Source organism: Eretmochelys imbricata, chromosome 2, assembly GCF_965152235.1.
Source record: "Eretmochelys imbricata isolate rEreImb1 chromosome 2, rEreImb1.hap1, whole genome shotgun sequence".
In the NCBI taxonomy this organism is placed as follows: Eukaryota; Metazoa; Chordata; order Testudines; family Cheloniidae; genus Eretmochelys; species Eretmochelys imbricata.
Genome location: NC_135573.1, coordinates 74,502,283 through 74,527,908, shown reverse-complemented (window position 1 = coordinate 74,527,908; position 25,626 = coordinate 74,502,283). Strand labels below are relative to the sequence as shown.

The following is a 25,626-nucleotide window of genomic DNA, read 5'->3' as shown; positions in this document are numbered from 1 at the left end:
ATAAGCTTTTGTGGGCTAGAACCCACTTCATCAGATGCACGGAGTGGAAAATACAGGAGCAGGTATAAATACATGAAAGGATGTGAGCTGCCTTACCAAGTGTGAGGTCAGTCTAACGAGACAAATCAATTAACAGCAGGATACCAAGGGAGGAAAAACCTGAGTGGCCCATTTCAGACAGTTGACAAGAAGCAACAGTAGGGGGAAATTAGTATTGGGGAAATTAGGTTTAGGTTTTGTAATGATCCAACCACTCCCAGTCTTTATTCAGGCCTAATCTGATGGTGTCCAGTTTGCAAATTAATTGCAGTTCTGCAGTTTCACGTTGGAGTCTGTTTTTGAAGTGGGTTTTTTGTTTTTTTTAAGAATTGCCACTTTTAGGTCTGAGTGACCAGAGAGACTGAAGTCTCTAAGGTGCCACAAGGACTCCTTGTTTTTGCTGATACAATTTCACATTACAGGTTTCAGAGTGGTAGCCATGTTAGTCTGTATCTCTTACATTACCATAGACCATGCGTGGGTATTGACTGCAGCTTTCAAGATCTATTTAAAATAACTATAGGCTAGATATTGGAGGGTAGCTTCCTTTTCATAAATCAATATTTCTAGTATTACTAAGCATTAGAAAGAAATAATGGTTTACAGTTTGTAGAGGATGATTTAAACCAGAGTTTAACAGCAGTTGATGGGTGCATGTGTAAGGGTTTAATCAATTTACAAAGAAGAAATGTGTAAATAATGGGTTTAAAGACCGAAAGTCCTGTACTGAAAACAGAATATTATTGCTTAGCCAAAGCTGGTTTAAAAAAATTGACTAGCTTTGTAGAAAACTGCATTTCTCATTTTGTCTAGTATATAGCAGGAAAGTAACATCATTCAACCCTTCCTAAGGCCTTGATTCAACAAGGTGCCCAGGAACATGTAACTTTCATCCCCTTCCAACAAGGTATTGCTCAAGAAGCCATCTGAAACAAGGACAAGAAAACTGCTTGTTTAAGAGGTGCTAACACCTTGTCCTCCTAAAGGAAGGTGTTGATTACTGATGTGCAGGAAACAGTTTTTTTGTCCCATGAAGATTTTAGAGGCTTCAGAAATTTTCCATTCAGCTGTGGGACGAAACCAAGCCGTTTAGAAAATGTTCACAAAAAGCCAAAGAGAGAGAGAGTGACTAGAATCCAAGCAATTAACTGATTGCATAGGCTTGTGATGAGGGTGCTCACCTGGGATGTGGGAATAGCCAGAGCAAGAATGTGAATCTTCATCTCCCACATCCTTGGAGTGTCCTAATCACCAGGCTATTGGCTATTGTAAGGTGGGTCTCTTTCAATCTCTCCTGTTGGAGCTGTGTCCCACTTTGTATAAATTAATAAAATTAATGTTGTGCCCTCACCTGCATCATACCTATTGCATAGGACTTCATAATTTCTTTATGCCATGATTGATCAAATTTAGTGCATGATTTTACTCATGAGCACTCTTGTTGACTCCCTTTATGCTTATTTATCATAGACCATGCCTCTGAGATAGGCCTTTGTCAAAATGTTAATTGGGTGGTGTCTACCAGACCATAGAATGAGCAATAAATAAATTGGGCATATATGGTGATTTATTTGTTCCTTTCTAGGGTTAATGATTCAAAACAAGACCCATAGCAGTGCTACTTGACATGCAAAAGACCTGCTTCATATAGCATAGTTCAAGATACAGAAATGTACCAGTAGTAAGAAGAATCACTATAGAACAGAGATGATTAAAATCCTCCATTTCTACAATAGCAGTCCAACTCATATGAGATGAACTAGGCATATTAGGGTTGCAAGGTGTCTGATTTTTTTACCAGAATGTACAGTTGAAAGGGGAAGCTGGCAGCGTCCGGTCAGCTGTTCGGTTGGCCAGTGGGGCTGCCTGCAGTTGCTGAAAGGCTTCCCAGAGCTGGACTGGTGGCGGTGGCCGCTGCTCTGTGGATTCGCATTGCCATCACATTGGCTGCAGGGCTGATGGACAGCTGGAGCCTCAGGGTCACCTCTTGCACTGCATCCTTGCCGCGGGGGGGGAAGGGGATGTGGCCGTTGCTGGAACCCTAATAAGTTGCCCCTTGGCTGCGTGTGAGGGGAAGCTGGTGCCTGTTGCTGGGGCTTCTGAGATGGAAGGAGGGTAAAAGTTGCCCTGGCAGAGGGCAGTGTGGCCAGCCGGATTGCGGGGCAGGATACTACATGCCACAGGGTGTTTGCAGGTGCACTTTTTGGGGGGTAATGTAGGGCTTGTGGCAGGGATTTGCGGCAGGGCTTTTGGGAGCTGGGCATTGCAAGCTGTGCATTGGACAGCAGTCAGTATTGCGGGGTGTTGGGGTGTAATTGTTTTGGGAGGAGAATAAGAAAGGTGTGGGGGAGGTCTGGATTTGGATGAAAAGTCCTTCGGAGTTTTGGGAGTTGTGTATTCCAGGGTGTTTGTAAGGGGTTAATGAATATTGCAGGGCCCATCTTGTTGGGGGGCAATAAATAGTGCAGGGCTTTGGGGTGCAAATATCATGTGGCTTAAGCGGGGGGAAGTTCAGCTAGCTGTATTTGTCTGTGACCTCCAGCTCTGCCTTGAACAGGTAGGACAGAGGATTGCATGTGGGGTCCCCAACTCAGGAGGGAATGGGGCTTGACTGGAGAAAGGCAGGCACTCCTGGGCACTGTTTGGGAATCAATCCTTTCCCCCTGTAGCTGTGGAAAACTGGTTTGGTTTGGGCTCTTGGGGAAAATTCTTTTTAGGGGCAGGGTCCTTTTTGTTCGATTGGCTTGGACATAGGAGGGTGATCGGTGACCAGCCTCCACTACTGCGGGGTGGGAAGAGCAGCGACTGTAGCTGAAGCCACATGGAGGAGCTGCTCTCTGCTCAGCTGCTGATGCCTGACACAAAGCAGTGGCTGGCTTCTGGACCAGACTGCTAAGATAGGTGTTGCCACCCGCGGGGGGGGGGGAAATCTTGTGCCCCGCCATGCCCTGATTGCTCCAGGCAGGCTCCGCGTCAGCTCCTCCCAGCCTGGCTCTGCAGGCAGCAGGTGAGTCCCAGGAGAGTGGGGAGTGAGTGGAGAGCAAGGGACAGAGGGAGTGGGGGAGAGGAGTGAGCAGTGGGCAGGGCCTCAGGAAGAGGCGGGACCCCAGGGCGTGGGGCAAGGTTGTTCAGTTTTCATCAATTATAAAGTTGGCAATCCTAATCATAGTCTGTTACAATATTTATAAATGAGAGCCTCCTAACAGCAAGGAGATGGGGAGGGGGAGGAGGGAAAAAGTATGTTTAGTTTTCTTATTCTTTTCTGCAGCGTTTAATATTTTTTCCTGATTTTATAAAAAGAAAAATTTATAAAATAGTGTTCTTGATGCTGTAGGGAAATAGAGGAAGAGATTGCATTTGAAAGAGTCAGATCAGACTCAGTCAGGACCAAACCATTTATTTATTGTATTTCCTGAAGCTGGACTGTCGTATACAGTGAACATAGAAGGCATCAGCTCAGCATATCAATATAAGTTAAATATTATTTTCAGAGGCTGGAAAACATGAGTTTTGAAACAGATTTTGGGATTCTGAGCAAGAGAATCTGCAATACATTGAAGTTTACTGCCTTGCTCATCAACACCCTTATTAATTAGCCCATGAAAATAAGTCGTTAGATGCACTATAGGTGTTTGTCTTATCTGCAGTAGAAGAGTTCTTTCCTGTTGAGAAGAACCTTAGAACATTAAAAGCTATTTTTCTGTGAACTGTTGTCTGCTATAAGCTCAATAGAATCAGTGGAGTAAAATAACATTGCAGCAGCAGCTGTCTGGGCTGATAGTGGGGATTGACCTGAAGATGTCCAGAGCTGAAAGCATGAGTCTCTACAGCTTGTGCTAAAGAGTCAAGCTGAGTGGTTAAGAGCTGAAACAGATTTCCCCCGCTGTGCCCAAACCACAGAAGACTGGGAGACACAGCACAATGACCAGTGGGTTATAGTAACATCTTGAATTCGTCAAGGGTTTGGTGCATACTAGTTTTGTGAATTCATAATATGGAAAGATGATTTTGAAGATGTGGGATATGACTGAATTTCTACAAGTGGGACTTGAAAAATAACTATTTCTTAGCTCTGTGTAACATAAGATACTTTCTTTTGCAAGGATAGGTAGCAAAGTACAAGATGAAGAATAAGAAGCAACTAAGTGAGATTACTGCAACTCGTTAGTTTAGTGACACCTGTGAATTGCATTGCACACAGAGGCAGTCTAGGCAATAATTTGTCTGTCATTGTTACCTTACCGCCTCACATCCTGTTTCACCCACCTGTTGTATCCTGTCTTTTAAGACCGTTTGGGGCAAGGACTGTCTTTACAATATATCTATAAAATGTCTAGCACAATGAGGCCCTCGCCTGGTTGAAGGCTTTATGGATTAAAGTATGTAATGAAAATTAATAAAAATGAGCCTATTTATAGAAATTAAAGATCTCAAAAGCATGCCTTCTGTAAAAAGAACAGCTGTAACAATATAACATTCCAGGAAAAGAATGGTGGTGTGGTTAAGGTGCTACACTGATTTGGTCTCAGGAGACCTGGATTCTGCTCCTGGTTCTGCCATAGACCTTTTGTGAACCCAGCAAGTCGTATAATCCCTGTGTGCCTCTATTCCCCTAACTATGAGATGGAGTTAATGATACTACTTCAGCTCACAGGAGGATGAATTCATTAATGTACGTTGGCTGCTCAGATACTACCATAAGTGCCAAAGAACGCCTGTACAGAAAAACAAACAAATACAGGCAAAACAACAGGGTGATGCGGTGGCATGAAAAAGGAAATCGTTGCTAAACTAAAGGATTTTTCAACCAGGAAAAGATGATTTTAGCGTTATGCTGCTGGAAGAAAATGGTACATGTGGTTTGGAAAATACTATTTTTTCCCTTCAACAGAGAAGGCCCTCTCCTGTGGATGGCCACACGTGAGATCGAAAGGGAGTACCTAATCAAACACTGCCCTTTAAACCAGACATTGATAACTAGACTTAGGTAAATACCTTAAGCATTTTTCTGCAAATAAAAAAGCCCCTGACATTTGTGCCCCTTTTACATTATTATTTTTTTTGCGCAAATGAATTTCCTGGCATTGTAGAAACAGAGCATATTATCAAAAAGAAAAGGAGTACTTGTGGCACCTTAGAGACTAACCAATTTATTTGAGCATGAGCTTTCGTGAGCTACAGCTCACTTCATCAGATGCATACTGTGGAAACTGCAGAAGACATTATATACACAGAGACCATGAAACAATACCTCCTCCCACCCCACTCTCCTGCTGGTAATAGCTTATCTAAAGTGATATAGAATCATAGAATATCAGAGTTGGAAGGGACCCCAGAAGGTCATCCAGTCCAACCCCCTGCTTGAAGCAGGACCAAATTCCCAGTTAAATCATCCCAGCCAGGGCTTTGTCAAGCCTGACCTTAAAAACCTCTAAGGAAGGAGATTCTACCACCTCCCTAGGTAACGCATTCCAGTGTTTCACCACCCTCTTAGTGAAAAAGTTTTTCCTAATATCCAATCTAAACCTCCCCCACTGCAACTTGAGACCATTACTCCTCGTTCTGTCATCTGCTACTATTGAGAACAGTCTAGAGCCATCCCCTTTCAGGTAGTTGAAAGCAGCTATCAAATCCCCCCTCATTCTTCTCTTCTGCAGGCTAAACAATCCCAGCTCCCTCAGCCTCTCCTCATAAGTCATGTGTTCTAGACCCCTAATCATTTTTGTTGCCCTTCGCTGGACTCTCTCCAATTTCTCCACATCCTTCTTGTAGTGTGGGGCCCAAAACTGGACACAGTACTCCAGATGAAGCCTCACCAATGTCGAATAGAGGGGAACGATCACGTCCCTCGATCTGCTCGCTATGCCCCTACTTATACATCCCAAAATGCCATTGGCCTTCTTGGCAACAAGGGCACACTGCTGACTCATATCCAGCTTCTCGTCCACTGTCACCCCTAGGTCCTTTTCCGCAGAACTGCTGCCTAGCCATTCGGTCCCTAGTCTGTAGCGGTGCATTGGATTCTTCCATCCTAAGTGCAGGACCCTGCACTTATCCTTATTGAACCTCATCAGATTTCTTTTGGCCCAATCCTCCAATTTGTCTAGGTCCTTCTGCATCCTGTCCCTCCCCTCCAGCGTATCTACCACTCCTCCCAGTTTAGTATCATCCGCAAATTTGCTGAGAGTGCAATCCACCCCATCCTCCAGATCATTTATGAAGATATTGAACAAAACCGGCCCCAGGACCGACCCTTGGGGCACTCTGCTAGATACCGGCTGCCAACTAGACATGGAGCCATTGATCACTACCCGTTGAGCCCGACAATCTAGCCAGCTTTCTACCCACCTTATAGTGCATTCATCCAGCCCATACTTCCTTAACTTGCTGACAAGAATACTGTGGGAGACCGTGTCAAAAGCTTTGCTAAAGTCAGGAAACAATACATCCACTGCTTTCCCTTCATCCACAGAACCAGTAATCTCATCATAAAAGGCGATTAGATTAGTCAGGCATGACCTTCCCTTGGTGAATCCATGCTGGCTGTTCCTGATCACTTTCCTCTCATGCAAGTGCTTCAGGATTGATTCTTTGAGGACCTGCTCCATGATTTTTCCAGGGACTGAGGTGAGGCTGACTGGCCTGTAGTTCCCAGGATCCTCCTTCTTCCCTTTTTTAAAGATTGGCACTACATTAGCCTTTTTCCAGTCATCCGGGACTTCCCCCGTTCGCCACGAGTTTTCAAAGATAATGGCCAATGGCTCTGCAATCATAGCCGCCAATTCCTTCAGCACTCTCGGATGCAACTCTTCCGGCCCCATGGACTTGTGCACGTCCAGCTTTTCTAAATAGTCCCTAACCACCTCTATCTCCACAGAGGGCTGGCCATCTCTTTCCCATTTTGTGATGCCCAGCGCAGCAGTCTGGGAGCTGACCTTGTTAGTGAAAACAGAGGCAAAAAAAGCATTGAGTACATTAGCTTTTTCCACATCCTCTGTCACTAGGTTGCCTCCCTCATTCAGTAAGGGGCCCACACTTTCCTTGGCTTTCTTCTTGTTGCCAACATACCTGAAGAAACCCTTCTTGTTACTCTTAACATCTCTCGCTAGCTGCAGCTCCAGGTGCGATTTGGCCCTCCTGATATCATTCCTACATGCCCGAGCAATATTTTTATTCTCTTCCCTGGTCATATGTCCAACCTTCCACTTCTTGTAAGCTTTTTTATGTTTAAGATCCGCTAGGATTTCACCATTAAGCCAAGCTGGTCGCCTGCCATATTTACTATTCTTTCGACTCATCGGGATGGTTTGTCCCTGTAACCTCAACAAGGATTCCTTGAAATACAGACAGCTCTCCTGGACTCCTTTCCCCTTCAAGTTAGTCCCCCAGGGGATCCTCGCCATCCGTTCCCTGAGGGAGTCGAAGTCTGCTTTCCTGAAGTCCAGGGTCCGTATCCTGCTGCTTACCTTTCTTCCCTGCGTCAGGATCCTGAACTCAACCAACTCATGGTCACTGCCTCCCAGATTCCCATCCACTTTTGCTCATTTTTGATCATCAAGTTGGGCCATTTCCTGCACAAATCCAGGTTTTCTCACCCTCCGCCCCCGCCCCACACAAACTCACTCTCCTGCTGGTAATAGGCCATCCAAAGTGACCACTCTCCTCACAATGTGTATGAAAATCAAGGTGGGCCAGCAAGGTAGCCTATTTCCCCTTGTTTTTTTCTACCCCCCCCCCCCCGACGTTCTGGTTAAACTTGGATTTATGCTGGAAATGGCCCACCTTGATTATCATGCACATTGTAAGGAGAGTGGTCAGTTTGGATGAGCTATTGCCAGCAGGAGAGTGAGTTTGTGGGGGGGGAGGGGCGGAGCGTGAGAGAACCTGGATTTGTGCTGGAAATGGCCCAACTTGATGATCACTTTAGATAAGCTATTACCAGCAGGAGAGTGGGGTGGGAGGAGGTATTGTTTCATGGTCTCTGTGTATATAATGTCTTTTGCAGTTTCCACAACATGCATCCGATGAAGTGAGCTGTAGCTCACGAAAGCTCATGCTCAGATAAATTGGTTAGTCTCTAAGGTGCCACAAGTACTCCTTTTCTTTTTGCGAATACAGACTAACACGGCTGTTACTCTGAAACCTGTCATTATGCAAGGCACTGCATTTAGCCGTATGGAGTGGAAATCTATCAACTGCATGAAAAAACTTGTACAGATACAGACATCTTCCTTTCCAAATGCAAACAGATAGACATTGTACCAAAAGGACTGAAGGTAAAAAATCCATTACAATCTACATACCACACAGACTTTGCTGACAGCTTGTGCCACACTCTCTCAAAGAAACTGCAGAATCACCTGATCAACATCCTCTACAGCAAACAGGGAAAGATTAAGAATGAGCTCTCAAAAATGGATACTCTCATAAAAAACCAACCTTCCACACAAACTTCCTCGTGGCTGGATTTTACTAAAACTAGACAAGCCATTTGCAACACACACTTTGCTTCTCTACAAAAGAAAAAGGACACTAAACTTTCTAAACTACTACATGCTACAAGGGGCCACAGCAATGGTTCCCTCAACCCACCCAGCAATATTGTTAACCTATCCAACTATACTCTCAGCCCAGCAGAAGCAGCTGTCCTATCTCGGGGCCTCTCCTTCTGCCTCTCCACCCCCACGAACATGATACAGTTCTGTGGTGACCTAGAACCCTATTTTCGACGTCTCCGAGTCAAGGAATATTTCCAAAATACCTCTGAACAACATACTAATCCACAGAGGCCTCCCTACCAACATTACAAAAAGAAGGACTCTAGGTGGACTCCTCCTGAAGGTCGAAACAGCAGACTGGACTTCTATATAGACTGCTTCCGCCGACGTGCACGGGCTGAAATAGTGGAAAAGCAGCATCACTTGCCCCATAACCTCAGCCGTGTGGAACACAATGCCATCCACAGCCTCAGAAACAACTCTGACATCATAATCAAAAAGGCTGACAAAGGAGGTGCTGTTGTCATCATGAATAGGTCGGAATATGAACAAGAGGCTGCTCGGCAGCTCTCCAACACCACTTTCTACAAGCCATTACCCTATGATCCCACTGAGAGTTACCAAAAGCAACTATAGCATTTGCTCAAGAAACTTCCTGAAAAAGCACAAGATCAAATCTGCACAGACACACCCCTGGAACCCCGACCTGGGATATTCTATCTACTACCCAAGATCCATAAACCTGGAAATCCTGAGCATCCCATCATCTCAGGCATTGGCACCCTGACAGCAGGATTGTCTGGCTATGTAGACTACCCTCCTCAGGCCCTACGCTACCAGCACTCCCAGCTACCTTCGAGACACCACTGACTTCCTGAGGAAACTACAATTCATCGGTGATCTTCCTGATAACACCATCTTGGCCACTATGAATGTAGAAGCCCTCTACACCAACATTCCACACAAAGATGGACTACAAGCCGTCAAGAACACTATCCCCGATAATGTCACGGCTAACCTGGTGGCTGAACTTTGTGACTTCGTCCTTACCCATAACTATTTTACATTTGGGGACAATGTATACCTTCAAATCAGTGGCACTGCTATGGGTACCTGCATGGCCCCACAGTATGCCAACATTTTTATGGCTGACTTAGAACAACGCTTCCTCAGCTTTCGTCCCCTAATGCCCCTACTCTGCTTGCGCTATATTGATGACATCTTCATCATCTGGACCCATGGAAAAGAAGCCCTTGAGGAATTCCACCATGATTTCAACAATTTCCATCCCACCATCAACCTCAGCCTGGTCCAGTCCACACAAGAGATCCACTGCCTGGACACTACAGTGCTAAGCTAATAAACAATGGTCACATAAACACCACCCTATACCGGAAACCTACTGACCGCTATTCCTACCTACATGCCTCCAGCTTTCACCCTGACCACACCACACGATCCATTGTCTACAGCCAAGCTCTGCGATACAACTGCATTTGCTCCAACCCCTCAGACAGAGACAAACACCTACAAGATCTCTATCAAGCATTCTTACAACTACAATACCCACCTGCGGAAGTGAAGAAACAGATTGATAGAGCCAAAAGAGTTTCCAGAAGTCACCTACTACAGGACAGGCCTAACAAAGAAAATAACAGAACACCACTAGCCGTCACCTTCAGCCCCCAACTAAAACCCCTCCAACGCATTATTAAGGATCTACAACCTATCCTGAAGGATGACCCAACACTCTCACAAATCTTGGGAGACAGGCCAGTCCTTGCCTACAGACAGCCCCCCAACCTGAAGCAAATACTCACCAACAACCACATACCACACAACAGAACCACTAACCTAGGGACCTATCCTTGCAACAAAGCCCGTTGCCAACTGTGCCCACATATCTATTCAGGGGACACCATCAAAAGGCCTAATAACATCAGCCACACTATCAGAGGCTCGTTCACCTGCACATCCACCAATGTGGTATATGCCATCATGTGCCAGCAATGCCCCTCTGCCATGTACATTGGTCAAACTGGACAGTGTCTACGTAAAAGAATAAATGGACACAAATCAGATGTCAAGAATTATAACATTCATAAACCAGTCGGAGGACACTTCAATCTCTCTGGTCACGCAATCACAGACATGAAGGTCGCTATCTTACAACAAAAAAAACTTCAAATCCAGACTCCAGCGAGAAACTGCTGAATTGGAATTCATTTGCAAATTGGATACTGTTAATTTAGGCTTAAATAGAGACTGGGAGTGGCTAAGTTATTATGCAAGGTAGCCTATTGCCCCTTGTTTTTTTCTATCTCCTCTCCCCCCCCTCCCCCCCCGTTCTGGTTAAACTTGGATTTATGCTGGAAATGGCTCACCTTGATTATCATGCACATTGTAAGGAGAGTGGTCACTTTGGATGGCCTATTACCAGCCGAAGAGTGAGTTTGTGTATGGGGTGGGGCAGTGAGAAAACCTGGATTTGTGCTGGAAATGGCCCACCTTGATGATCACTTTAGATAAGCTATTACCAGCAGGAGAGTGGGGTGGGAGGAGGTATTGTTTCATGGTCTCTGTGTATATAATGTCTTCTGTAGTTTCCACAGTATGCATCCGATGAAGTGAGCTGTAGCTCACGAAAGCTCATGCTCAAATAAATTGGTTAGTCTCTAAGGTGCCACAAGTCCTCCTTTTCTTTTTGCGAATACAGACTAACACGGCTGCTACTCTGAAACAGAGCATATTATGCAAGTGTTGGAGCACTTTTGTGGAAAACACATTCTGAATATGTAAATGAGTGGCCTTACTCTGAATTAATAAGCTAGTCTAGTTAGGAAATCAATACAGAACTATATGACCCCTGTGCGAAATCAACACTAACCAATCCAGGTCAAATTTTGACTATCAGCTATTTATAATGAATTGTTCACAACTAATTATTTGTCTATGTACTGTTCATAGAGAATATTTGGTGACTAACTTTCAATAAAAATCAACTTAAATTGTAAACGAACAACTCATAAACAATGAAAAGAGGCTAAATTCAGCTAATTTATTCACTATGAACTGTTTGCTCAACTCTGATTACTGAAAGATGTAATCTTTTAATGGGTTTTTAATCAGCAGGCCCTTAGATCTATGATGACTTCCTACAAGCACTCATGTATACTATTAAAAGTTCAACTAGAAATATCCATGGTAGTGGGGAGCTCCAGAGATAGTTAATGAGATTACATAGCCTTTCATTTTATGGGCACTGGTTTGAATTCAGCTCTGGTTAGTAGAGGCAGAGAGATTACACCTTCCGATTTCTTCTCCCTTTATATAATTTACCAATAAGATCCCCTTATTTAGGACACACTACATTGAAAGCAAAATCTAGGCCACGGAGGAGAATGAGAGATCTGTTTTCCTCCCAAACAGTGCTACAGCAGGGCTAGCAAGGGCTGATGTTCAGCTTGTGGATATTTAAATATTTTCTGGTGATTTTTGTCTTTTAGAATGATTGAAGATTGCGGGAAAAGAGGAAATACCATGGCAGAAAGAAGGCAGCTCTTTGCCGAAATGCGTAAGTACTGTGTTTTTAGAGATCTGTTTCATTACAAAAGATGAACCAGATGCAACATAACATCAGTGAACCTTATGTAAAGTATCTGTCCCATTCTCATTTTAAAGAATTGTGTTTTTACTGTGAGAAAGATAAATTGCAGGAGAGTGGATTTAATTAACCTGATACTGCAGAATAGATCTTTTCCATCCCTGATTTCTGTAATCTTCTGAACCAGGTTGTTACTTTACCTCTGTTTCAATAATATCTAATTCATCCAAAGAAGTTTAAAATACTGATAATTACACAAATGTAATCTATGGAGAAAAAGAAAACAATCATCCCCAAAACACCAGGTTACTAAGGAGCAGTTTCAAATCCCAGATACCCCACTTGAATGTATCTTTTTTTCTTTTATGGTCTAAATGTATCTGTTCTATAATAAACCTATTTGCCGTCCCCAAAATATCATATGAACTAGAGTTGCCCCTATTCCTAACTACTCCTCACTCCTCTTATCTGCCTTGTGAACAATCCATTGTTTCCTTTGGGAGACTGTTTTCCTTGTATAAAGTTTGGGATCTTCCTGATTTTACTAGATTTTCCTAATTTTTAGGACAAGAATGATCAGGTATATCCCTTAGCTCTATTACGGTCATCATATAATTTATATCCATGAGGTGTAGTACTTTCAAACTAGTAAATGTTGACAGAACAAGGTACTTTGTAATCTCTTAACAGACTTTGAAGGAAAAATATTAAATATGTCTAACAAATGTCTAGCAGATTACCTATATCTATGTATCTATGCCATTTTTCAAGGTTTTGGAGCCTCCATCTAAAAAGTACACAGAGAACTGAGCTGAATATTAAAAGTGTGATTTTTAGAAGTGTTCAGTGTTGGCCCAACTCTTGTCCTGGATAGGTCATGGTTGTCGGGGTTTTTTTTACCATTGACTTCAGTGGGAGTAGAGTTAGGACAATGCTGAGTGCTTTTGAGAATCCCTCCTTAAAAGTCCTGTTTTATCTTAATTTTAAATCCTGAGGGAAATTCTGGAAACCTACAGCTGCATTGTGTGTCTGTACTGACCATTTGAATACCAAAGTTCACTGTTGCAGAGAATATACTTGACACCACCCTGATTATGTAGACATGGGCCAGACTGATTGATTCTGGTATATGTTGGTGCTGCAACTGTGTTGGAGGCTCTTTCAAAGGTGTGGCAGGATTTTTCATTTTTGAACTTTTGGGGAAAGGGTCAAATGCAAGCTGGTATGACTTAGGGTTTTCCCACACAACTACCTAAGTCCTTTCGGGGGTTGGGCCTTGATAGGGATGCACCTGTTAGAAAAGTTGATTTTCCTCCTTGTTTTACGGTGTTGCCCAATAGTGTGATCAGCATGTTCCTTCTGAGCCAGACTTTAACAGGTATGGGATCAAGCCCTCAGTAAAGTATTGGACATCTTGACAATGGAGAAACTTACCATCCTATATTATCTTGCTATCTGGCCACAAGATATTATTTTTTTTCAGTCTAATATATACACTTCGAAAGCAGAACATTTTATTTTATTTTGGACCTTAAGAGTTTTTGATGGTTTGTTTACAGCTTGTTTCAAGGTTTGTTTTTTGCCTTTGCCATATGCAAATAGCTATTATACACCATTTTCTACATATTGAAATGTAGAGTGTTTTAATGTTTTATTTCCTTATGTATGGTTATGTATTTAAAGTTTTCTTCTCCTTGTTGTTTGCAAAAAAAACCCCAACCATGCATTTAAAGAGGAAAAGATTAAAGATGAGTAAGACTTGCGAGAGACAAGGTGGGTGAAGTAATATCTGTTGTTGGACCAACTTCCATCAATGAAAGAGACAAGCTTTTGACCTTACATGGAGGTCTTCTTCAGGTCACTTAAGAAAATGCTTACATGCTCTCCTAAATAGGGAGGTTTTCCTGCACAATGGCATAGATTTTTTTTTTTTATGATACTCATATTTTACATGGTAGGTGGATTCTGAAGCTCCTCTGTATTTAGTGTTTACACACTACTCCTAAAACAATTTATTGTTTTCCTATGGAGGGGACATCCTTACAGCTGCCAGTTAAAATGTTCTATGAATTCGTTTCAGAGTAGCAGCCGTGTTAGTCTGTATTCGCAAAAAGAAAAGGAGGACTTGTGGCACCTTAGAGACTAACCAATTTATTTGAGCATAAGCTTTCATGAGCTACACTGCATGCATCCGATGAAGTGAGCTGTAGCTCACGAAAGCTTATGCTCAAATAAATTGGTTAGTCTCTAAGGTGCCACAAGTCCTCCTTTTCTTTCTATGAATTAGTGTCATATCTAGTATTCTCTCATCTGGAATTCTGGGGTCAAAGTTTACATGGTCTCTTACAACTCAAAAGGCACACTAGGGTATCAAAACAAATGGAATACCAGTAGTTTTAGCTGACCCATTTACAGACATCTAGAGGGGAATGAACTGATGGATGCACCACAAAATATGGTGAACAGAACATGGACCCACTTGGGGCTGCCAGCATAGATTATCCAGTAGACATAGAGTACTGTTGCAAAGTATGGAAACATGAGACAAAGCTTGCAGTTTATTGCTTTATTCTCTTTTCAAAGTGCCGACAATATGAAATGTGATGAGAATTCCCAGACAAAACCTCTAATGCTGCAGCTGATCAGATAGTATGAGAAACTATTGGCAATAATTTAGGCAATTTAGAAACTGAAGTTTGATTTGCCTTTTCACCACCTGACATCTTTCGTTGTTTTTCACTAGCGTCAATGTAAGTAACGTATTGTTTTTGGAAGAACAAATTTCAGACTGGAGCCAAAATTTGAACTGAGATCACTAGATATGTTTGGGACAGAAGCAGGAGTAGTAAATTTCCTGCATTGCCCAGCCAATACATCAAAAAAAATGTTTTCACCCAACTCATTAAAAAATCACTCTGCAAACAGCAAAAATGGCAAAATGTATTGCATATAAGTTTTCTCAGCTCTCCTTATTGTCTACGAAATACATATTGGAGATTCTGCACCAGACCCTTTACATCTCATAAAAGGTCTCTAGTGGTATAAAGGAGCCCTGAAAGCCAGGGGAGAATTTCCCCACTACAGGCACTGTGGGACCACCTCTAAAGTTACCTACTGAGGAGCGCATCTCAAGCCCCAGCATAAGGAGTGTGGTGCAGCTGATGGAAGGAGGGGTCTGTCGGGGGTGGGACTAAAGCATGTGGTGCTGAGAATATTCCTGGCAGCACAGTGGACCTGAGTGTAACTTGGAGAGGGTGTCATAACTTAGGCTCCCAGTTACTAGTGACACAGAATCTTGCCCGTTGTGTAGGAATTATGTTCGTTTGTTGCCTATGCAATATGAACATTGTGGTTATAGCAAGTAACTAGGAGACATGATTGCTGACTTCTCTTTCTGGTTCTCACCAATTCACTATGAACCTTGGGCGAGTAGCATAACTTTTCCTCTGCAGTTTCAGTCTGTAAAATGGATATAATACCTACCTCAGAGACTTATAGAAAATTATTTAAGCCTTGTAACAAGATCTTTGAGAGGCACTCCAAAGCCATAGTTGAATGGCACTATAGAAATACACTAATATTACTTGGTTTATGTTGTTGCAACATTGTAAAGAAAAATATAATGAACCATAAAATGATCTCTCAAAGCATATTTAATAAGATTCAAGTGCCATGCAATAACACAGGCATAAGACCTTAACAATCAGTTCTAAGTTATTTCCCAATTATCCCAATTCTTATGGGGTAAGCAAAGGTGATCTATATAGCAATCTGTTTTATCATACATGAGTGGCTACAAAAAGAGGAACTGGTTTTCTTAATTGTTCCTAAGAAAAAAGGAAAGACTCTGTGTTAAAGAAATTCCAGTATCCTGCCTCAGATATTTCAGCTTTCGTCTGTGTTGTCAGCAAAATGTGAATGGAGAAGAGAAAAACTGCCTCTGTTAACAGGAAAGCATGTCATGAGAAAAATCAAAACCTTTCAGGACCGGATGCTAAGTAGTTCAGAGTACGTTTTGCCAGGAACAGATTGTATTAAGACAGCCAACTGTGGAAAAGGAACTAGTAGAGTACTGGGAGGGTGGTGTGGGAGAATCTGGTCGGCAGCGGGGCAGGAGCTGGGGCGAAAGAAGAGATCAGTGCAAGTTTGAAATGTTTGGATCCAACCAATGCCTAATCGCTCATCAAAGAGTGGGTGAACACAAGCATAATGTACAATTATAAAGCAGTGGCAGATCTAATAATGTTGGTATGTATGTCAAAGAAGGGATTTGTGAAACCAGTTAAACAGGACAGCCATATTTTCACTTCACTACACTTTATTGACAGTTTAATTTTACACTATTTGTATTTAGAATGAACATGAGTTTGGACAGTTCTTCAAGCAGCTTTGAAGTGTGTAACTCTCTGTTTTAGTATCTATTCCAGAGATGAAGTTACTCAAGTTGATGGGGCAAATTCTCCTCTTTTTTACATAGTTGCAACCACATTCAAAACACAAATATCTGAAAATGTCATTGACTCTATTAGTAAAAGTTAATATGCCACATGGTAGGAACAATTGCCTAGATCTTGTATGACATGTCAGCCTGGGAGTAAATAAGAAGAATCTACTCATCTGCCTTTGAGTTTTAAAAAATATTATAAGTAATGAATAATGGCTCGATGCTTAAAGATACTATGCCAGATTCTCACCCTCATTCTGACCCCTTTCTGGCTACTTGGGTGGTACAGAGAAGCTCTCAGTGGGAGTAGATCCATCCTAGTTGGCTCCTACACTACCTCCCCTTCCAGCCCTGGCAAAAGGGAAAAGACATGGGCAGGAAAAGCACTGCTGGCAGCTGCTTTGGGGACATTGCCAGCTTTGTATATTTAGAGCATCCAGGGTCAGTCTGAGCATGAACTGACTCCTTGAGGCTCCCCCTGCAAAAAATGAATCTCCGCATCAGTGGCCAATGTGGCCCACTCTTTTGAGATATATTTTTTGCCCTAAAGTTTGTCATCTACCAGTCTCTCTAAGTTCAGCTGTTTGTATTGTTTCTAATTTGGTCTTCTGACAATACCTGGTTTTGAGCTGTCATGACAGCTGAAGATATTTATTGTGAGCTTTGTTGTTAAAAATTAAAATTAGGAGGTTTTCCCTTATCTTGGAGCTTGGCCAGTTTGTCTTTTAGCCTGAAGCTTGACCAGATTGTTTCTTCAGAGTGTCAGACAGTGTAGGCTTACTATTCCTTAGCTTTCTTCATGAATGTTTGTTAACACCAGGACACTTCCCCCTCTTCCCCAAAAATAGGCAGTCTTAAAAATGTCGGACAGCATGTGCTTCTATGTCCTTTCTCCTATGTGTCCATTGTTAACAAGAACATGTGACGGGATCCCTAGGATGCAGCCTGGGACTGTGGGACCACTGTACCCCTTTATCTCTCCAGCCTGGGCTGTCTTTCTCAATGCTTTGCTAGTGATAAACAGCAAACTCCTTCAGAAGCTGTGATCGCACAGCACAACAGCATGTGGAGCCCCTCACCCAGCTATATGGCATGAATGCTCCCAGAGCCACTCATGAATTACATGAGAAAGGCACCAGCCAAATCCCCCCAGCTCCCAGGACTGTACCTCAGGAATATATCGTCTTGCACCGCTCAAGATGAGCAGTGCAAATTTATTAATTGGTTCACCACTTCATCAATGGAAAGTGGACATACACTAGCCTTTGCAAATCTGAGCAGATTTACCACACACTTCAGGCAAACTCACTGGTAAAGATAAACAGTTAAATTTCTTGACTATAAAAGATTGATTTTAAGTTATATTAAGTGTTAGGCAAAAAGTCAGTCAGTTACCAACAGAAATAAAATATAAGCACACAGTCTAAACTCTCAACCCTATTAGTTTGGGCAACAACTAGATTAAGCAGTTTCTCTCACCTCCACTGGATATTGCAGTCCTTCATATACAGGTTTGTCCCCTAAACCTGGGCCAGTCTCCTCTGTTGGAGTCTTCGGTCTTTGTCTTTGTTGCTTGCAGCATAGATGGGTGAAGCATGGGCCCCCTGTGTTCTGTTTAATATCTTCAGTCCAGTGTGCTTGGAGAACACAAGTCCAGGCATGTCTGGTGGGCATTGCTGAGTCCCCAGGCAACTTGAGCAATCCCCCTGGTGCAGCCTTATGCAGGTGAGTCATTGAATTGCAGCTCCCTTGCTGGACAATGGCTGTTGATGGTGGTTTGACACCCTGCCTGGACACTGGTTAGTTTCCTTGCTGTTGTCTCTGGGGAGCTAATATCTGGCTGATTCCCCAACTTTTACAGCATGTTTTAATGACAACCATACAACAGAATTCTCATAACTTCATATGCACTAAAGATATACATATTTAGATAGAACAGTGGCTTTGAGCAGTTCATAACCTTTCCCCTGATACCTCACATGGCATGCTTTATATATAAGATCACAATTGTATATATGAGGAATATGGGGGTTACAAGACACTCCCCCAAGGCATAGAATGTCACAGTACGCATACGTTTCATTGTACTTGCAGACATTGTGGACTTTACCCCAGGGAAATGTCACAGCATATGCAAATTCTCTTCCACTAGGGGCTCAAGATCTGGATCGCATCCGTTTATCCACCTACAGAACAGCATGCAAGCTTAGATTTGTACAGAAGAAATGCAACTGTAAGTATGTCAGTTGTTAACTGCAAGTACCATCTTTAGTCTTACCACTGTAGGATCTGTTTCTTCTCCAGTTGAAAGGAAAATATGGGTTTAGTTTAATGTACAGTTAGGAGACACTAATAAGAATGCCGGGGTAATAAAGAAATGTATAATAATTCCATACTGTTAATTATCCTCAAAGTGTTAAGTGTGGAAGTGTTGCTATTGTGGGGTTGGGGGGGGGCAGTTTCTTTAATACTGCTTCTAAATGTGATTTTTCTTTTAAAAACAGTTTTTCTTAGCAGGTTATGAAAAATGCCAGGAGCTTTTAAAAAAAAAAAAAAAAAAGGTTAAAAAAAAAAAGCCACCACCCCATAGACTTTGCCATTTGTTTTGCAGATTTTTTTTTTTAACGTTTCTCACTAAGCCTGTTTACGTTGGGCTATTAAAAAGAAATCTCACCAATGTATCTCCTCTAACTGTCACAATGACTGGTCTAAACACTTGTGCTGCCACCAGAAGAGCTGCACTGGAGGGAGTTTAAAAAAACAAAACAAAAAACATAGACATGACCTGTGCAGCTCAGTAGCGAGCTCTTTGCTTTGAGGTTGTGAATATTGGTGCTGCAGGAAAATCTTCCGCTTGTGGCCTCCAAATATCGGCAAAAGGCCAGTCGGAAAAGCTTTTAAAAGAAAATGGAGAATGGGTAGAACACGCAGGAGGTTACTATGGGTCAAATCCTGCAATCACCTCTTTAGCATACCTCTCATATTAATAGGCATTTTTAGCTTGCATAAGGACCATAGGCTTGGTCCATGTCACAAGCAGGCTGCCCAGTACAGTTTCCTACAGCTACAGTAGTTCAGTCTTGCTCAATTCAGAAGGAAACATACTGGACAGAGCTGCTGTGATCATGTTTCCTTAAAAAATATTTTATTTTTAATTTCAGAGGATGAAATTTTCACTTAATTTCCATGGTAACTGTATACACTGGTCTTGAGTGTCGTCCGTCTCCCCCCCCCCCCCCCCAAAAAAAAAATCTAATTGAGCTTATTTTAAGTACAAGGATATAATAGCCTCATCGTAGGGGAGACTGGATGGCTGAAGGCATTGGTAATGGAACATAGAACAATAATTAGTATTTATGAAATGTGTAGTGTTTGTGTAAATATACAAATAGTATTTCTTTTTATAATAGAATATAGAGTCTGACACCTTTTGTCACCACTTTGAACAAAGCCAGTCAGTGATTAAAAATCAATACCATCAGAGTTTTCTTCAGTAACCTGTGTGAAACAAGTTGGTGGTCTCAGTTCTGTTCTTAATGGATAAGGTGTCCAGACTGTAAACAACATCTTTATGACTGGCTCTGTTGTTGGCTGCCTCAGTGGGAAGGAAAAGGAATGAATACTTATGGAAACTGAAATACGCTCGTACCTAAAAGGAGTGAAGGAAGAAGGTCTTTCTGGATAAAGGCTGAGGCACCGTGGTAGGACATTGTGTGGAATATCTGCATTGTAATTTTAGCAATGTTGTATAAGTGTACCAAAGGTCCAAAAACTCTGGTCTCTATGGCTGTCAATCTAGCACTATTTATGAGCACTAAGTGCACTTTTAAAGGCCACCCTCGGAAAGAAGTGCTATCTTAGGGAGAAAGGTACAGTAATGTCTACTGTTCTCTTGTGGTACACTTCATGCATGATATCAGGACCATAATGCTAGATAGCTCAGAGGAGTAACAAAGAAGCAAAGGCCATATTATGTGTGAAATTTTACTTTTATGTGACTTTTGCTGTAGGGGGAATGGATAAGACCTGAGCTCTGAGCCAGGAGGTGGCTGTTCACCTACCTACAGCAGGATTTTAATGCAATTTTAAAACATGGGCACCTTGCTAGAATGACACAACCCCACAGCGAAATGCTCAAATTCAACGTGAAATAAGCATTGATGTGGAAATCAGTCAGGTGTTCATGTGAGCTCCTGGTATCGCTTTTCAAGAATTAACAGCTTTGTGTCTAGGCCTCCTCACATACCCAGTTCGATAGGCATGATCCAAAGCCCACTGAAGTCAATAGTAGCCCTAAAAGAGGCACTAATTTTAAGACGGTGGGCAAACTATGGCTGAGCACATAGTGTATGATTTTCCATTTGCCTACATGGTCATTAACTTATTTTTGCTTTAGGATATTTTGAGCCTAAAAGGTGCTACATAAAAACAGATCCTCTTCTATAAGGAAGACAGATGGCAAATAAAGGAGGAGTGGAGGAAAGCAAATGAGTTCAAGAATCTTCATTTACTCTCTTCATTCAGCTGTAAATTTTTGAATGCCTCCTTTAAATACAGTAACCTAGGGTACCTTAACCTTTATATATCCTATTGAGTTTTCCAAATGAAAAAGGAGAGCGTAGTGATTTATTTTTTAAGTTGATTGTGTCATTTAAAAGCCCTCACTCATATTTGTACCAAAATCCCCATGTATCTAGCTCTAGACACAGGGATTTAACCAAAAGTTTACCCTTAGAATGAAGGTCTGTGTGAAACTATTTCCTTCTCAGGCTCTTCAGAAATAATTATTGTTGCTCTGAGATGGTTGAACCGTGCATCTTTTCCATTGTCAGAATAGTTTTCCTCTTTCTTTCCTGGACTTTTACACTACTAGAGTGCTGTGATTGCTGAGGAGAGAGTTACAAATGTTTCAGGGAAATTATCTAAGTTCTGAACAATGACTGTCCAAGATGGAATATCTAGACACCACAAGACTATACCAAGTAATGGTTCTGAAGTGGTTGTTAATACAGTCATCTCGCTAACGTTAGCAATTCTTTTTCCCCGCTGAAATTGCTGTGGAGTATGTGCTGAGCAGTAGTGAATTCAGGAGATAAAAGTGGAAATGGGGAAAAAATAGTTCAGCTATATCTGAGCTGCTTCATTTAAGAGTGGCTGTAAAAAGAAAAACTCAAAGACAACTCTACTCTTATCCCAGCTTTTAGGAACCCCTGCCTCTCAAGCCATCTCTGTTCTTCTTTCAGCTGTGCTCTTCTGCTCTGCCCCCTGAACCAGCTCCTCTCTGACTCTCACCAGAGTAGACTTTTTATGGAAAAAAGAGGCGCTGTGTGTATTTAAAGGGCTCTTTTAAAAGAACTAATTTAATAAAGTGAAGGGAGCTGCTGTCAGCTGCAGGCTCAGGGTGTCTGGGGAGCAAAGCAGTGCTTGTTTGGATACCAGAGGGGGCCATGCTGGCAAAGGCAGAACAGAGATTTTATTAATGCCACAATATTTATGTAAAGATGCTCATTAGTATATAGTAGCATGTGATCCTTTCCTTCTAGGATATCATTTAGGCTGGTACGCTGTATAATGAACAATCCTATGTTTGTTGCAGCTGTGCTTTATGCAAACACACACCCATGTGCTCATCTCTGTGAATTCTTCTCTCTGCTAATATAAAAGAGGGCTCTGGAGCAGACTACAGGAACAGAGTGAGCAGTTAGTTTTCCCTGATGATGTAGATATTGTGTAATGGGTGGTGGAGTGTGTGAAACAGCTGTTATGTTACAGAGATCCATATCTTCCTACCACTAAACTATTGCCTAAAAGCAGAAAGCTATAAAAGGGGGAAGGAATGAAAAGGAAATGCAGTTGGATAAGTTACTTTTCCAAGTACCAATGCTTTTGTGTAGTTCAAATGAACTGCTATATCAAATTTAGGTAAATTTAGGTGACAGCTAATTTTGTCAAGGGAAAAATATCAACAATATTTAGCAGATATTTTTTTAAAAATTGCAAATACAGACCTTGAAGGTCAGGCTGTAAAACTGTAGGAAAATTCTCGCTATGCACAAGTTTTTTGTTTTAAAAAGCTCTCCAAGCACTTGAGCCTAGGTCGAGCTTAACTAAAGTCACTCCTCCCCCCTCCCTCCAGTAAGTCATTGCAATTCCTTGTCAACCATGATAAAATCAGATCCAGTCCAGCCCCATTCTCCTAATGAATTCAAGAAATTCTGCATACGGAAATGGAAAAGATAAACAGAAAAAATTGAAAAATATCAGCTGTTGATGCCCTGTGTTGTATCAACACTTCGTATTTAATTACAATATCCCTCCAAAGTTAACAAGATATTTCTTTACATACCTCTCAACTTGCCAGTGTCCAAATGTGGGATGAAATGTGTGACACAGCCCCAAATTGAGAGGAACACAAAATTGTCATGCAGGAAACTTAATGCCCTGGAATTCATTGCTTTAGTGTGGATAACTCTTTCTGTAAACACACTTTCATGTTTTTTTATTTCTGCTGTAAATTTTTCAACCATAAAAGTGAGGGGATAATAAATTTGTGAGAAACAGCTAATTTTGGGACTAAAATGAGTGATGTCCTTTGAGGGATAGTTGAAAGTTATGTTTGTGTATTACTTTGCATAGCTCCTGTAGTCATAACACGTAGTCCCTAAGTTCTAAAGATAGCTCAGTGGTTTGAGCATTGGCCTGCTAAACCCAGGGTTGTGAGTTCAATCCTTGAAGGGGCCATTTGGTATCTGGGCCAGAAATTGGGGATTGGCCCTGCTTTGAGCAGGGGGTTGTACTAGATGACCTCCTGAGGTCCCTTCCAACCCTGGTATTCTATTCTATCACACACACTAGATATGCCATCCGCAAAAGCAAAAATACCATAAACTAAACAAAATGTTTTGTTATCATAAGCTAAATGACTTGAGATTTGGGCTCTGATGGACTGCAGAGGTGAATGAATTCTACATGTGGGGAAAGGGACCCTCAGCTGAGGGGTCCTGGCTGCTGATCATGTGGGGCTACACCCACCAAGCACTTAACTGCCATTTTAGAGGCCTAAGTCCAAAATTTAGTTCCTTAAAACCCCTAGTTATCTACCACCAAACCCTGTAGCACCAATCTTCTCTAGGCACCCCTATTTCTGTGGGCAGCTCAAAGCTGCATAAGTCCTGACGATGACAAGCATTCACCTAGATCCTTGCAGGATTCTCAAACTCAGCATTTCCCGGCCTGTGTTACCTCCAGGGTCTGATCCAGAAGGTGATATCAGAGCACACCTACTCTTCACAAATAGAGGAGGCAGTGGTGCCATCCCCACTATCCCCAGTAACCAGATGCTCCCCTAGCATGTGGGAGACCTAGGTTCAAATATTCTCTGTCTGATGTGGAGTTGGGACTTTAACTTGGCTTCCTGACCTCCCAGGTGCATGCTGTAACCCCTGGGGTATACGGTACTCGACTGGGGTTTATTTTTTAGATGCTCTTGTACCTTATGAGGCAATCCAGTGTTTTGTCTCCATCTGTCTACTGCCACATTTCTTACTCCATTATAGTTTGTTTCCATGACAGCTACATCTTTCTCAAAACCCTTTTTAATGTCACATGTTGTCCTCCTCTTTTCCAACTTCCTCCGAATGGTATCCAGTAAAGGGCTTGTCTAGCAATAACCTTTTGACGTCCATGCAACATGACCAAACCATTTCCACTTTCTTTCTTGAATCATTTTCTGTACAGTCTGTTGGCCAGTCCTTTGTAACCAGAGGCAATGCATAGGGTGACATGTGGGGTCAAGTGCCCCCCAGATTGGCCTGCCTGAGGGGAGGGAGAAGGGCTCCCTTCTCCTGCTGCGCCTGCCCCCGGGTAGGGTGACCAGACAGAAAATGTGAAAAATCGGAACGGGGTGGTGAGTAATAGGAGCCTAAATAAGAAAAAGAGCCAAAAATCGGGACTGTCCCTATAAAATCGGGACATCTGGTCACCCTTCCCCAGCATGCTCAGCCCCTGTCCCTGGCAGCCAGGCTTGGGCAGGGAGCAGAAGGGGTGGAACTAGCCACTTACGATACCGGCTGCTGGGAGGCTGCTCTGTGCAGTGCAGCAGCTGCCTGAGAGAGAGCCTGGCTGGGGAGGTGGTGGCGGCGGCCCACTCCCTGCCTAAGCTTGGCTGCCAGAGACGGGCTGAGCGAGTAGAGTCCTCCCACTCCCCCAGTCACGTTTCTGGTTTGCTCAGCCCCTGTCCACAGCAGCCAGGCCCAGGCAGGGAGTGGGCCACTGCCACCAGACTCTCTCAGGCAGCTACTGCACTGCGCAGAGCAGCAACCAGAGTGGCCAGCTTCCACAACGTGAGAAGTGTCTCCATCCTGCTCCTCGCTCGAGTCTGGGTGCCAGGAAAGTGGCCAAATGTGCCAAGGTGAGGTGCAGCAGGCGAAGGACAGAGCCCCCCCTCTGCTCCCCGCAGGTAATATGGGGTGGGAAGAGTCCAGTGGCCCCGGGCTGAGTGCAGGGGTCACTGGGCAGAGGAGAGCTGTGGGGGTGGTCACATGTCCCCGTATGGGGAGGCATGAGTCAACCAAGTTTGTAACACATCAGCATTAGTTACTTTATCCCACCAGCAGATGCCAAGTATTCTCCGCAAGCATCTCTGATGCAATGCGTTACATTTCCTGTTGTGGGCTTCCAGCATTTGCCAAGTTTCAGAAGCATATAACAATGTTGGTATCCGAATGACATTATATTACTTTATCTTGATTCTTATGTTAATTTTCTTATTTTTCAAAATATTTACCAGTCTCAAAAAAGCTTCCCTTGCCTTCCCAGTTCTTGCTTCAATCTCCTTATGGAGTTGGCCATCAGCACTGATTATGCTTCCATGATATGCTGTATTCTTCACTATCAGTCACATACGCACAGTCATTGCTGACCATTCTTTCAACAATGATGACTTTTATGTTTTCTTTTGGCTGTTTCTTAATCCTGTTTTGGTAGCAGCCTCACATTCAATTGATAGTGGTCTTTTTCATGCCGCCATCATCATCATCTTC

At 42.7% G+C, this 25,626-nt stretch overlaps 1 protein-coding gene across 1 annotated transcript in view; it reads left to right on the top strand.

Annotated features, from left to right (window-relative positions):
• Positions 1-12,043: 12,043 nt before the first annotated feature.
• DTNA (dystrobrevin alpha) overlaps positions 12,044-25,626 on the top strand; it is a 129,547-nt gene continuing 115,964 nt past the window's right edge. The window contains exons 1-2 of the mRNA XM_077809016.1: positions 12,044-12,111; positions 18,738-18,818. Coding sequence (XP_077665142.1) covers positions 12,045-12,111; positions 18,738-18,818 — 148 coding nt within the window. The 5' untranslated portion in view covers position 12,044. The remainder of the gene's footprint in view (positions 12,112-18,737; positions 18,819-25,626) is intronic.